Source organism: Sinocyclocheilus rhinocerous, unplaced genomic scaffold, assembly GCF_001515625.1.
Source record: "Sinocyclocheilus rhinocerous isolate Xijiao unplaced genomic scaffold, SAMN03320098_v1.1 scaffold3004, whole genome shotgun sequence".
NCBI classification, from domain to species: domain Eukaryota; kingdom Metazoa; phylum Chordata; class Actinopteri; order Cypriniformes; family Cyprinidae; genus Sinocyclocheilus; species Sinocyclocheilus rhinocerous.
Window position 1 is genome coordinate 105,129 of NW_015645532.1, and position 15,325 is coordinate 120,453.

Genomic DNA, 15,325 nt, shown 5'->3' on the forward strand with positions numbered 1-15,325 from the left:
TTGTAATTTTTATTCAGAATTCAACATTATTTTGATTATTAACACATAAAAATTATTTTGATTTGGAATGCACCAAAAAGTATTATTTGTAACATGCCAAAAAATGAGTTGGAATTTGTTGGAATGAACAGAAAAGTTTTTAAATCAGAATAGGCCTACTTTTTTTTTGCAAAGATCCAAAAAAAGCTTTGGAATGCGTTTAAAATAGCTACTGCTGATGTTGTAATGCGCCTCAAATGGACTTGGAGTTTGTAGTGATTTGGACCGTGCCAATGATGATGCCCAAACGCGCTGTCTTACCCAGTCTTGGAGACACGAAGTCCTGATTCACCGAGCAGGTTCATTCATTTTGCAGCAGGGCAGAGCAGATGACAGCAAGGCGGTGCGGAGACTCTTTTATAATCACAAAGAAGGACTGACTTTGATAGTACAGTCAAAACAGTCTACATGTTCTGCGTGAATGAACCGGATACTGGAGCGAATTCAGCTGACGACCGACGGGAACTTCTAATGGAAATATAACAACATTATTCACTCTCTAAAAAGCCTTGCACTTACATTTGCAGGCAGACAGATAATCCAATAGCCTATCATCTCCCTCTAAAGGGATTTTTCTCTGACTGTATTTCGCGCGAAGGCAAAATGAAGGTGAAATCTAGAGATGAGAGTTTGAATACTTCTGGAGAATGTGACGGATCCAATGACCTGCTGACAGGTAAGTGCACTAAATGACACGCATTTAATCATTACCGCGACATCGCGAACATTTATAGAAGTGTTCGGCTATATTTTTTTGTATGCTCTCAGATAAAGTTGGCTGCCCTTGCTTGTAGATTACAGACTACTGTATGTTCGCTACGCTGTTGCTGACAGACACTTTAGTTGTTTAGTTTAGGTTTTCACTTTTCAAAATGATCGGACATATATTTCCAATGTAACCAATGTCCGCATATTTACAAGCGGCTAGCTATCGCTTCTCGATGTTTATGATTATATTTTGGGTATTTGCAATGTTATTTACCACGTTATTTCTGCATAGTAGGCTATAACACCTGACAGGATTTGGATTGATGTAATCTCTTCGGAAGCGATTTTTGGTATTGACTGACTACATAAATGGTTTAACTTAGTGTGTGTTAATGGTCATTGAGCTAAATGATCACGTTTCACGTTTTATTTTTTAAAGAAATTACAAGCTACACGGCTAGCCTATGTAGACTACTGGTAGCCCTGTTGAAAAAAAACAGCATATGCTGGTTAGGTATGTTTTGACGCTGGGATGCTGGTTTAAGCTGGTCCTTTGCTGGTCCTTTGCTGGTCCTTTGCTGGTCCTTTGCTGGTCCTTTGCTGGTTTATGCTGGTCATGTGCTGGCAAAGGACCAGCATCAAAACATACCTAACCAGCATATGCTGGTTTTTTCAACAGGGACATGTTAAACTCTACCTCGAGATATTTTAAAAAGCATTTTGCTAATTATTTTATATAATTATTATGTCTGCCGTTTTTATGACACTGCAGTCCGTAATAGGACTAATACCGCTATATCACAAATTTCTGACGTTGACAAAAATACCAACACAGCTGCATCAGGTTCATATTTTGATTGCTTTGCTTTGCTATGAAGTCTGCCTTACTAACTAAGCCAACTTACAAAGTAAACAAAATATCACGTTATTTAGCTGACTAACATATTTTTTTAACTAGCTAATTTTATGTGCAATCTGCATAATGCTAAACATACACTACATTCTATTCATATTTAGATTTTCTATTTTTGCCGTGAGATCACCGCCAAACTAACTAGTTAACCAACTTACTAAATGTATGATACCATTTCAACCAACTAATAATTCCCCCAACAAGTGAACTAAATAGGTCTGAATAAATCACTTGACCCTTTCACCCGTTTCAAGGTAGTCGTATCTCACATCTTGTCATAACAAGCGCTTTATAACATTGCTTAAATAATTGATAAAGTTTCATTTTATAGTCAGGCTTCCTCTTTGCCAGTGTCACAGCTGCACCGTTGCTTTTGGTCAATCTAGTTTACAGTATAAAACATATGTAATGCATGCTAATGAAGACGTTACAAAAAGTACCATGGTGGTCCATGATAGATAGATAGATAGATAGATGGTCACCTGGTTGAGCTGTAGCAAGTTCTATTTCTGAATTCTTTTATTGTTTATCATTATCTTTTTTTCAGGATCTTAATCATCCCTCTGCCCTTTTTAAGGATTCAGATCAGCTAGCCAGTTTTGTTGTTGCCTCCATCTTGGTTTCGCCCTTCATGCGCTCCTTTATGTCTGTCAATACTCTCAGTAGCTCCAAATGAGAGACTGAAGAACAAAAAACCAAATGTCTTTCCAGCTTTTCATCCAAATGACAATCTGAGGGATTTTAAAATCGATTACTATTGAAAAACACCTGATCTGCCTGGATGAATGGGCCTAAATTACTCCTGATCTGTGTGAGAGGCTGGTATTTAAAGCAGAAAAGGTGTAATTTTGGTGCCTGTAGTGTCACCAAATGGAATTGCAAAAATAATAAAATGAGGGTCTCATTCACTAATATGCGTGTGTGAACGTTTTAACTGATAAATCATGATTAACTTTCATACCAAAATGTGTTCTGGAATTAAGGAACAACTGAAACCAGAAGTGCAAAAACATGGCTTTCTAAACGTGTCAAGATTACATTTTATACATAGATATTTAGCTGTCTTTTAGACATATTTTATGCATACTACGGTAAATGGGGAATGTGAAAGTGTTTTAACATGCAACCAAGTTTACTGGGATAGTGTGCATATTGTTGCCACAATCCAGAGTACATGAATAATAATTTGGCAATTCGTTCCATATGTGTTGATGTATACTGTATGTGGGGCTGTTTGTGCTGCTGCAGATGTGCACCAATGTTTTCTAAGGGCTGTATGCACCTGTGCGCATGCGCTGTGCGTTTAACGTAGTGTTGGTTTTGTTTGTTTTTCCATGCCAGTATAAATAAGCTCTGGAGGAACAGGTGTTTGAAATAATTCACCAAAATGAAGTCTCTCGTGAAGTCGGCTGATGATAGATATGCAAATAAAGCTCAGTAATGAACACACTCGATGAAACGGATTTAAGGTGTGTTCTGAATATAAATTCTGTTTAGTTTTTTTAGATTTATTTTTGGCATTTTATGCCTTTTATTTAGATAGGACAGTAGGTCGACAGGAAGTGGGTGAGAGAGAGAGAGGGGGGGGATCGGGAAAGGGCCACGCAGTGTTGCCAACTTAGCAATTTTGTTGCTAGATTTAGCAACTTTTCAGACTACCCTAGCAACTTTTTCTTCCAAAAGCACCTAGCAACAAATTTAGCTATTTTTACAAATTTATTTGGCAACATTTAGTAAATTTTGATAAGTGACTCAAACGATAAAAAAGGCACACATTTTCCATCTAAATTACACAAAAACAATGACATCGCGTCATTTAGCAACAAATCAATCTTCCTTTAGCAACTTCCCCTGAAAATTAGTTGGCAACACTGGGTCCACGAGCCGGGACTCGAACTCGGGACGCCCGAAGCGCAAAGGCGCTACATGTCGGCACGCTGCCCACGAGGCCATCGGCGCCGACCTGTCATTTTGTTTTTGTCTCTGACTTTTAGTTTGATGTTTTATTTATGACTCATTGGCATTAAAGAGATAGTTCACCCAAAATGAAAATTCTGTCATTAATTACTCACCCTCGTGTCGTTCCAAACCCGTAAGACCTTCGTTCATCTTCGGAACACAAATTAAGATATTTTTGATGCACTCCGAGAGCTTTCTGACCCTCAAGGTTACTACCACGATCAAGGGTAAATTAGTCCATGTGACATCAGGGGTTCAACCGTAATTTCATGAAGCTACGAGAATACTTTTTGTGCGCAAAGAAGAAAACAAAAATAATGACTTTATTCAACAATTCGATTCCTGCGCGTCACCCTGGCGCCATTGTTAAATAAAGTCGTTATTTTTGTTCAGTCATGAGTCATTCATTCAAATGATTCGTTCAAAATGCTGATCAGGGACAAAATAAGTGACTGGCTTTACGAGCGATTCGTTCAACCATTTACTCAATCGATTCATTCAGGAATGCAACTGATTCTGTTTTTCGCTTGGGAGATTGTTGGTGAGGTGAAGATTAAAGCAAAATAACTGACAATTTGACATTTCCACACGCACAATCTGTTGGTCTGAATATTAAAACAGCACTGTTTGTGAGATATTGTTTTTACTTAACCTTTGGATTGCTTTAAATTCTGCGGGCGAAATGCAGTGATTTCAACCCACTTCTGAGGAAATGTACCGTGAGGGATGAATTTTCCTCCAGATTTAACATTGCATAATTTTGTTGAATTTGTCGCGTTTTCCTTTATAAAGCTGCTTATTTTGGAAATAACCTGTGAACGAGCATTGCTTAATTCATCACTTAATACTTTGCCCGCGAAAATTGCTCTAACGTGACGCGCCTTTAATGTTATCGGCAATTTGTCCCAACTGTATGATGTCGAATGCCATGTCCGGTACTCAACTCAAAAGGGTCAGAGAAAAGTGTGTGCTCATATTCTTTCATTTTATGATTGGGGGAAATTCAGTTCTCCAAATTCAGTGATCCGATTCATTTTTGAATCAAAGCCAGAGCAGCAAACTGTGCCAGGTGACTGTGACGGACTACCGTTTTGCAAATAGTTTTGTGTCTTTGTAGTAGAATTGAAATGATTTGCAAAGCACTTTTGCATAGCTAAGCAGTTTCCCAATGTTGTTTGTGTTTGTAGGTAACCCTCCCTCAGGCCAGAGCAGAAAGAACATGAAGCAGCGCTTCCTCAAACTTCTGCCCTGCTGTCATGTTGACTCCACACCAACTGTCAGGCAAAGCAAGTGACCCACTGTCTGTTGCTTTCCTTTCCTCGTGTTCTTTGTCTGTAACTAATTAGACATATCTCTAAAATGCATTTAGTATTGTTTGCAATTTTCTGTATAATATTTGTATCTTTTCATCCGTCATATAGACAGTATAGAGGAGGATTTTGAGCTTGCCACTGTGTGCTGCAGGCCGGATAGTCTGGAAAAAATGATGGAACAGACCAAATTCTCTAAAACAGAGCTACAAATCCTCTATAGAAGTTTCAAAAATGTAAGAAACTTTTCCCTTAACGACTTTATAAATTCCGAATTCTTGATGGACTCGACAATAAGTTTGTATAGTGATATACAATTTTTAACGTGTGTTTATGCTAGGGGTGTGCGATATTGACAAAAAATGATATCTCGATATTTTATGGGATTTTATCGACAACGATAATTAGACGATATTTTGAATTACGATATTATCGCAGACGATATATATCGCACACCCCTAGTTTATGCTTCTCGCCTACACTTTTTTTTTTCAAGCAAAAAAGGCTTACTGTACCTTTAAGACTTCTAAATGTAAATCACCTCTGTTGTGATTGGCTAGTCTCTCCACGCGTGAACTAAGAAAGATTACTCATGGTTTGTGGGTTTGCTGACAGACTCTTTGCAAAAATTAGCTTTTTCCAACACAGTCACGTGATAGTTGCGTAACTATTTTTTCGAAACAATTTTTCGTGTTACATTTTTTGTACGACCAGCTTAGGTCCACACTATAATGCGTTTTCCAACAAATCCCACTGTATGGATTTGTACGAAATTGCAATTTTGTAAAATATTCGCTTTCTCGTAAAATACGTTTTCTCGTGAAATCGGGTTGGGTTTTTCCGTGACATGGCTAGGTTACGCTTACGACGTTTTCTTCTTTACGTGTTGGATACATATTAAAGGGCTCTGTCCCATTTACAATCATTTTCTCAAATCATTTCATTGTTATTAAATATATTAAATAATGAAATATTGTTCAATATATTTTTGTTTATAATTATTTCTATGTGCTGTAGGAATGTCCCACTGGATTAGTAAATGAAGAGACTTTTAAGTTAATCTACTCTCACTTTTTTCCTCATGGGGGTGAGTGAATTAATTCATGAAGCTAATTAAATCAGTTTGTTCCAACCTTTCAATTAATTTAATTTAAAGATTTTAACGTTTAATTCGTTTTAAGATTCTAGCGCATATGCACATTTCCTGTTTGAGGCTTTTGACAGACACAAAAACGGAGCAGTAAGTTTTGAGGTCAGTTTGTTGTTTATTCATATACTTTATATGAATAAATATAATTTGTATACCATTTGCATATAGTATATTTGCATATACCAAAGCATATACAATAATATGTAAAATGTGCATCTTAAAGTCAATGTATTTTGTGCTATATTAGCAATGATATTTTCACAAAAAATGGATTTTATAGTCAGATCAATAGATGATTCGCTGTTATCATCATGTTGCATATTAAAACTGTACTGTCTTTTACACTAACTGGTCTCTGATTTCTCATTGGCTTCAGGATTTTGTGGTTGGCCTGTCAATCATCTTGCGTGGTACCGTCACTGAGAGACTGTGCTGGGCCTTTAGTTTTTATGATCTTGATAAAGATGGCTGCATCACTAAAGAGGTACAGTATCACAGATGTATAGACTATTGTCACACTAAACTGTGTATTTAAGGTTTATTCTGGTGCATAAACTGGTCATTTATGTGAATCCATTACTGTATTGGTTCAATTATTCTGTCTGTTTTAGGAGATGAATGATATTATGAAGTCTATTTATGATATGATGGGGAAGTATACGCATCCGTGTATGAAGGACAGCGCACCGAGAGAACATGTCGAACGTTTCTTCCAGGTACCTTCAAGAAAGCTGTCTTTTTACTGTCTCTGTCTCTTTCATGTTTTCTTTTTCTTGAATGTTCCTGTGGCTCAGTGGTAGAGCATTGTGTTAGCAGCGCATAAGGTCGTGGGTTCAATTCCCAGGGAACACACATACTGATAAAAAATGTATAGCCTGAATGCACTGTAAGTTGCTTTGGATAAAAGCGTCTGCTAAATGCATTAATTATTATTATCAGTATATTATACTGATTTCTGAAGGATCATGTGACACTGAAGACTTGAGTAATGATGCTGAAAATTCAGCTTTGATCACAGCAATAAATTACATTTTACCATATATTCAAATGGAAAAGAGTTATTTTAAATCGTAAAAATATTTCATAATATTACTGTTTTTATTGTATTTTTGATCAACTAAATATGCAGCCTTGGTAAAGCAAAAGAAAAAAAACATAAAACAAATATTTATTCTAATTATTATTTCTTTTAAACTTCTAACGCCTGCCATGCTTCTACTAGGTCTCAGATTGTTCATTTATTGATCGTTTATCTGTTTGCACTCAGAAAATGGATCGCAACAATGATGGTGTCGTCACAATGGAGGAGTTCCTGGAATCGTGTCAAAAGGTATAAGGACGACACGAAAACTAATTATGATTTCTATATTTTTTATGCTTTTGGTATTCAATAAAAATCTTCTTTTTTTCTTTTTTTTAGAATGTGAGTGTGATTACTCATTATAAAGACACATAAGAACTAAGGTGTATCCAGGGTCCAAAATGAACACTCCAAACATCAGTAAAATTAATTAGGAGTGATGTCTACATTAAAGAATAGTTAACCAAAAATGAAAAATTGCTGAAAATGTACCCTCAGGCCATCCGAGATTAGGATGAGTCTGTTTCTCCATCAGATTTGGAGAAATGTAGCATTGCATCACTTGCTCACCAATGGATGTGAATGGGTGCCGTCAGAATGAGAGTCCAAACAGCTGATAAAAACATCACAATAATCCACAAGTAATCCACACTACTCCAGTCCATCAGTTAATGTCTTGAGAAGTGAAAAGCTAAATGTTTGTAAGAAACAAATCCATCACTAAGTTCTTAACTTCAAACTGTCGCTTCTGGCTAAAATACAAGTCCATATTTCATAATAAAGTTTCCTCCAATGAAAAAGTCATACTGTCAGAATCAGGAGAGAAATATGCACAGATCAAGAACTGTTTACAAGCAAGAACAGCCCAAAGCATGCTCTAAACAAACACTGTGGTGTTTTTATCAGCTGTTATTCTGACGGCACCCATTCACTGCAAAGCATCCTTTGCTGAGACACTGATGCAATGCTACATTTCTCCAAATCTGATGAAGAAACTAACTCATCTACATGATTAAATGAGTAAATGTTTAGCAGATTTCAATTTTTGTATGAACTGTTCCTTTAATATGCTCTTTGTTGTTGTTGTTGTTGTTGTTGTTTTTTACCAACTGTTTTTGTTCAGGATGAGGCCATCATGGAGTCCATGCAGATGTTGGATCACGTAATTTAGCTCTGCATGAGGATCTCTGGAAAATGTTTGAGAACAGCAACAGTGTTTGATCTGTTGTGGCGTCTGCCTGGTTACTTCCTCCATCTCGCACCTACAAAAAAGGCCGACAGTGAACACCTGAACAGGTGCAAAACGAGCATGCCATGTTATTCTACACCCTGAGGATGAAATGATGTCTTTGAAGATCAGCTGTTGTATGCCACTGTCTTTGCATTGTTTTTCTTCGTTTAATATCATGTGAAGAGATATTTTAAGCCAGTTCTACAAAAATGGCTCTTACAATTTTTTTAACTTAAAAGTGCACTAACAGCTTATATCACTATTATGTTTCCCACAGAAAGGAATGTGTGAAAATCCTATAAATACAATCTACAAGCATTATTCATGTCAGATGTAATTTATTTAGATTATGTTGTAACCCACTAATATAAAATATATGTATATGCACAACAATTTACAATCAGTATCACTGATGGGAAAGATTATGGAATTGGCGGAATCTGACGTAGCGAACTATGCAAAAGTGGAATAGTTTTTGGTAGATTCGCACTAATGATGTTTTACATTCTCCCTAATAAATACATTTATATATTTATATTTATTTATCCTTTTATTTTTTATTGATTTCAGTTCATGTAGTATATTTCTGATAAGACATTTGAACACAAACATTGCATTTGACTACTTTTAAAACAGCATTTTTGCAGCATATTTAAAACTATATATATATATATATATACCATGACTACCATAACATTTTGAGTAGATGATGCATATTCCATGTGGATTTTCCATGTGTTTGCTAAGATGTTTAAGCTTGGTCAATCTTTTCAATTTTATTTTATTCATTGTTGTTTTATGTTAATAAATAAACTCATGATTGCTATGCACAAAAGTGTTGATGGCCTTTCTATAAATGTTCAAAAAAAGCAAAATCACAATGCTTATACTTCACACCTGACTTTAATTCAATCTGTAGACTATATATATCCATTTAGAGAGATTTATGTCTCATATAAAGTAGTAAATTCACGTTGATCATAGCACAATGAGCTAGATGCATATTTATTTGGCCATTACGGTTATTTTCTAAATATCGACAACATTCAGTGTTAACACTTTAGCAACAGTGAGACGAAAAGAAATACTCATATGTAAATGTAAAATAATATTACACATTTAAAGGGTCGCTTTTTTTTAATATAATCATCAACATAGACGTCTTCACGGCTGTTCCCAGATCTGTGTATCTCTGAAACATTTGAATAGACCAATCAGGACTCAGCAAACCCGCCTGGCTCCATAGCCCCGCCCACTTTTCCTTCACTGTCCAATCATGATTAAGCAGCGGTTAACGCCTCAGCAGCGGCGGATTCAAACGGAAGATGAAAGATGGCCGCGGAGAAAGACACCGATGTAAATAAACGAGACCGAAGGTAACGAGTTTTTATTTACAAAAATGTTAGTCAAACAGGTATAGTCTGAAAATACAGTAAAATATTTACACTTTTGAATAACTGCAAAGACGTTGTTGGGTGGAAGCAGCGAGGTAGAAACATCGTGGTAACTTCGAATGGGCATAAACGCGCAGTACCATAGTAATACTTGGTAACATGGTAAATATCAGAGTACTATCTGTACTTCAGTGCCATCAAAATAAGAGTGAAACCAAGTGACAGCTGTATTCAGAAAGCTTCTTAACGTTACATGTTTTCAACGCGTTTTACCAATTATCGGATTGTCTCATTCTTTGATGTTTTGACATTTTCAATATACATTATAATACATAATCATTTCTGTTCTGTACTTGCTCAGAAGGAATTTTAAAGCAGTTTTAAGCACACTTTTCTTCATTCAAGGCTTCCATCACTGTCTTTGTTGGATAAAATGTTCCATGTTCAGTGTTCCATGAATAATTTCATTATAGATTTAACCTTTTCTGCCAAATCCATGTAGAATTGCGCTGAAAACAAAGCAACTTATTAATATTATTATCTGGGAAATGTTGATTTTGTATTAAGTTGAGAGCTGACTATATTAAATGAGCATGCAAAAATATCCTAATATTTCGTGTATATAAGGAAAAATCGGTTTTAAACACACATGCCAGGTTATTAGAAATGTAGTATACTAGTATCTAGTATACCATTTTATATATTATTTATTTCTGCATGCATTTTATTGTACATTTATTTATTTATCTTAATTTCAGTGTTCCATGAATAATTTCATTATAGATTTAACCTTTTCTGCCAAATCCATGTAGAATTGCGCTGAAAACAAAGCAACTTATTAATATTATTATCTGGGAAATGTTGATTTTGTATTAAGTTGAGAGCTGACTATATTAAATGAGCATGCAAAAATATCCTAATATTTCGTGTATATAATCTAGTAAGTAATCGGATTGTTTCATTCAAGGCTTCCATAACTGTCTTTGCTGGATAAAATGACAATAAATGTATAAATTTACAGTTTATGGCCTTCAAGAGAAAAGGAAAAATCTACACGCCAAGTTAAAGTACAAATGTAGTATTTGTATCATATGGTATAAAAATGTATACCATTTTACATAAATTTTAAATTTAATGTTAGACTTTTAGACTTGCACTCAATTCAATACTAACTGCTTGTTTTCTTAAAAAAAAAAAAAAAGAACTAACACTTGCTTCTCTAATCGTTTTGTATTCTATCTATTTGTTTTCTTTTTATTTATTATACAATTAACAAAAGCAAAAAAGGCCTCTAACACTAGCTTGCTCTATTCTTTTTCTATCGGTTTTCTTTTTATTTAAAAAAAAAAAAAAACGGAGACTTGTTATAGCACTTGCGTATCATTGCTCTTTTGTTGGTTTTGATTGCTTCCATTGTCCTCATTTGTAAGTCACTTTGGATAAAAGCGTCTGCTAATGTTTCAGTTTGATGTCATGTGGTGTAACCAAGTAAAAAGAAATAACTTTTTTTTTTTTTTACTTTGAAAAGTTTTTTTTCACATATCTTGAATTAGATTGTTAATTAATAAATATTATGTTTTTGAGTCGCACCGCATGACATTTTAAGCCCGAACTAACCTTGGCTTAGTTTATTTGAATTATTGGATATTTTAAGAGATTTATTGCCCTTGATTCACATTTCCTGTTTTGTTTTTGCATGATGGTTTCACCACATGACAAGTTATATTAATCAAAGATTTTAATGTTTTTTTTTAAAATATATATTTGTTAATAAAAGATAATGCAAAATTACTTAATGTTTTTGTTTTTTCAAGAATTTAATTATTTTAATTATTTTTCTGTAGTACTGTGATGAAAGTACAGTTGTGTCACCCTGACATTTTTACTTTACGCCCCTCAAAAAATATAAGTTAATATATTTTTAAATTATAAGTTAATTTTAATTCCGAAAATGAAAAAGTTCTCATCATAGATCAGATGTATTTAAGTCAAGGTGTGTTAAGATGACATGTTTATTTGAATGATTTGATGTAGGGCTGCACAATTAATCGAATTTCTAATCGCGATTACAATTATGGATGCCACAATTACGTAATCGTTCAAAGCGGCAATTAATCGTTCAAAGTCCACTTATGTTATTCTGTGTGCTTAATATGTTTTTTTCTTTCTACATGTTATCTTAAGGGTTTTCCCATTGTTTTAGTTTTAGTATAACATTATAAACATTCATATTTTTACTTTTTTTATAATTTAAAGAAGAAACAAATCCGATGTATAGTTGACATTTGAGGCTTAATACTATAGAAAAGCACTAAAGGTTTTTCAGTTAGAGTGTTTTCAGCTTGTTTATTTTCATATAAAAATACGGCATGCAGTTGCATCAAACAATGGTATAAACATCATTCAATGTAAATTGTGATAATCGTAATTAATAATCGCAATTACAATTTCAAGGGAATAATCGACAGTTATGATTTTTGTCATATAATCGTGCAGCCCTCATGCCATGATATCTGTGTGTTCGTAGGGGCACGGTGTGCAATGTGGTGATCAGTCAGGAGTCGGAAACGCCCATCATCTTCAACCCTGACTTCTTCGTGGAGAAGCTGCGTCACGAGCGGCCCGAGGCCTTCACCGAGCTGGTGCTGAGTAACATCACGCGGCTCATCGACCTCCCGGGAGCCGAATTCTCACAGCTACTAGACGAGGCGCCCAAGACGCCCAACGCCACTGCGGCCGGAGGCTTCTTCCGCTCGTTCAACTTCCTCAAACGCAAAGGTCAGAAGGTTTTTTTTTTAATTGTAGCCATTTTCCATTGACTAGCTATGTATTCTGTTTCTGTTTCAGCCTGCAGTGGGCATTAATTCTTCCTCATGCTTCCTACAAATTTACCACCAGTCTGTTGTCGATATGCCTTTGAGCTTCTTGTGGAGGCACCGGTGATTCTTCTGTGGGAAGATTTCAGACGCTATTGTCAAAAACTATTGAATAACCTTCAGTGTGAGAATTACGTCGTCTGTTTTGGGAAGTTCTCGGAAGTTAAGCGATTGCTGTTCGAGTTAGTTTCCAGCCGTAGGGTTTTGCTATCGACTGGCCGGCTCTAGATTCATTGCGGTCAACAGTAACGGGTGAAAACTGAGGCAAAACAAGTCAGGACCTGATTGGTTTCTTTGTGTGACTAACAGTATTTGGTTCCCAGTGAAATGAAGGCACTGATATAGAATGAATTCAGTTGTGAATATAAAATAAATTCAGTTTAATAAAAATACATTTTACAGAAGATTACTATTTCAAAGAAAGGCTGTCCTTTTGAACTCTCTGTAGTGTTCATCAAAGAATCATGAAAGAAAAATATATCAGGGTTCCCACAAAAATACGGAGCAGCACAACTGTTTCCAACATTGATAATAAGAATAATATCAGAAATGTTTATTTGGCAGCAAATCAGCATATTAGACTGATTTCTGAAGGATCATGTGACACTGGAGAATGGAGTAATGATGCTGAAAATTCAGCGCTGCATCACAGGAATACATTTTATTTTATTATATACTCACATAGACAACAGCTATTTAAAATTGTAATAATATTTCACAATTTTTACTGTATTTTTTATAAAATTAATGAAGCCTTGGTGAGCAGAAGAGACATCCTTTAAAAACATAAAATAAACTTTACGTACCCCAAAGTTTTGAACAGTAGTGTAAAAACGATGTGAAATATGCCTTATCATATAAAAATAGGCCTTTTGCATGAATATTTTTTCATAATAGACTTTTTATATACAATAAGTATTTATATTATTCATATAATTGTTTTATGTTGTCTGCTACATTTTACTTCAAGGTATATTTAACTTTGTTATTTTAAAGACATACCTCAAGTTACAATTTACAAAATGTATTTATTGCAATATTTGACATGACATGACGTGACATGTGGCCAAGTATGGTGACCCATACTAGGAATTAGTGCTCTGCATTTAACCCATCCTTAGTGCACACACACCTGCCGGTACGAGACTCGAACCCACAACCTTTGGGTGGACTCTCTAACCATTAGGCCACAACTTCCCCCCCATTTCATGGTGTATTTAATAATTTCATCGTTTAATTTATTCCACCAAATCCTTCTGTAATTGTTATGAACTCAGATTAAACTGACAGTGAATTCAAATGTATTATTTGCAAATATATCTGAAATATGTATTTGTTATAAACTAAGGCTGTCAATGAAACATAGTCTTTAGAAAGCTAAAAGTAATTTAGTTAAAAAAGAAATTCACACACTATTATTATCGAAAAATGTGTTTAATTCTTAATTGGTTTACGTGTTTTGTTTTCCAGACAAATGTGTTGTGTTCGGCATGCCTCTCACGGAGGAAGGAATAGCCCAGATATATCAACTCATTGTGTACCTCAGCAAAAGTGAGTTTTTATTTTTATTTTTTTTATTGCAGGTTTTGATATTGGCAGGGTTTTCACAAATCCAAAACACCCATACAAGTTACAAATACATACAAATTCAACAAGACAAATAAACAAATGGTATGGATATGAACGTAAACTATTATTCACAAAAAAAGAGAAATAAATAAAACCAGAAACAAAAAAACAGCATAACCGTGAAAATACAATACAATAGGGTAGCCTTTCAACCTTTCCATGCTAAATTCTGGATTCCTAACTTTAGTAAATGTGTTTCTTCCATACCAAGATAAGTGAGAAAAGGGTACCATATTTTATAGAAACTGAAAGGTTTGTCCTTTAATGCGGTAGAAAAGGCTTCGTAGGGAATAAGACCTTAGCTGTGTTTAAACACTGAGTCGATGGGCGTGGAAATTTCTGCGGGTGATTTACTGACAACACGCAAATTTTAATAAAAATACAGACGCAACATCTCATTTCCATAATGACCAACGCAATCTAGCAAGCACAGTACAAATTAGCATAAGGATATGTTCGGATTCGGATAATGTGTTCTTCTGGCATTCCAAATAAATGAAATACGTGTGGAAAAAATCCACAGAGCCGCCTCTTAGCAACAATAATTGCAGCCATTTCAAGCGCAAAATAGTTTAAGATATGCTTTTTTGGGGCTTTAAATAATGCTGCAAATACCAGTAATTTGACGAGCGCAAACGTTAGTAAAACGCGTTGCGTGATTCATTTGAATACTCTCCTCCCATCAATTTTGCATCTGAAAGGGAAACTCCTAGAAATGCATATTCCATAAGTTCAGGCGTAAAAAATAACTGTCCACGCCTTTTCAGCGCTAATTCTTCACTGCGCGTCTTTAGTAAATCCTGACTATTTACTATTACCTATACCTATACCTGACTATTTTAACACCAAAAGATGGTTTGCGAGTCAGTGCTAATAGCTTAGTGGGCAGTGTGGCGACATATAATGACATTGCGTTACGGGCGTCCCGAGTTCGAATCCCGGCTCAAGGACTTTTCTCGATTTTGCCCCCTTTCTCTCCGTCTTTGCTTCCTGTCTGCTCTCTACTGTCGTATCATAAACACCAAAACACCAAAA

The 15,325-nt window shown here is 35.2% G+C and overlaps 1 protein-coding gene and 1 pseudogene across 1 annotated transcript in view; both read left to right on the forward strand.

Moving 5' to 3' along the window:
• Positions 1-265: 265 nt before the first annotated feature.
• LOC107706112 (Kv channel-interacting protein 2-like) lies at positions 266-8,634 on the forward strand (annotated as a pseudogene).
• A 1,062-nt stretch (positions 8,635-9,696) lies between these two features.
• LOC107706113 (rho GTPase-activating protein 19-like) overlaps positions 9,697-15,325 on the forward strand; it is a 17,548-nt gene continuing 11,919 nt past the window's right edge. Inside the window, exons 1-3 of the mRNA XM_016509695.1 lie at positions 9,697-9,767; positions 12,313-12,563; positions 14,132-14,212. Coding sequence (XP_016365181.1) covers positions 9,724-9,767; positions 12,313-12,563; positions 14,132-14,212 — 376 coding nt within the window. The 5' untranslated portion in view covers positions 9,697-9,723. The remainder of the gene's footprint in view (positions 9,768-12,312; positions 12,564-14,131; positions 14,213-15,325) is intronic.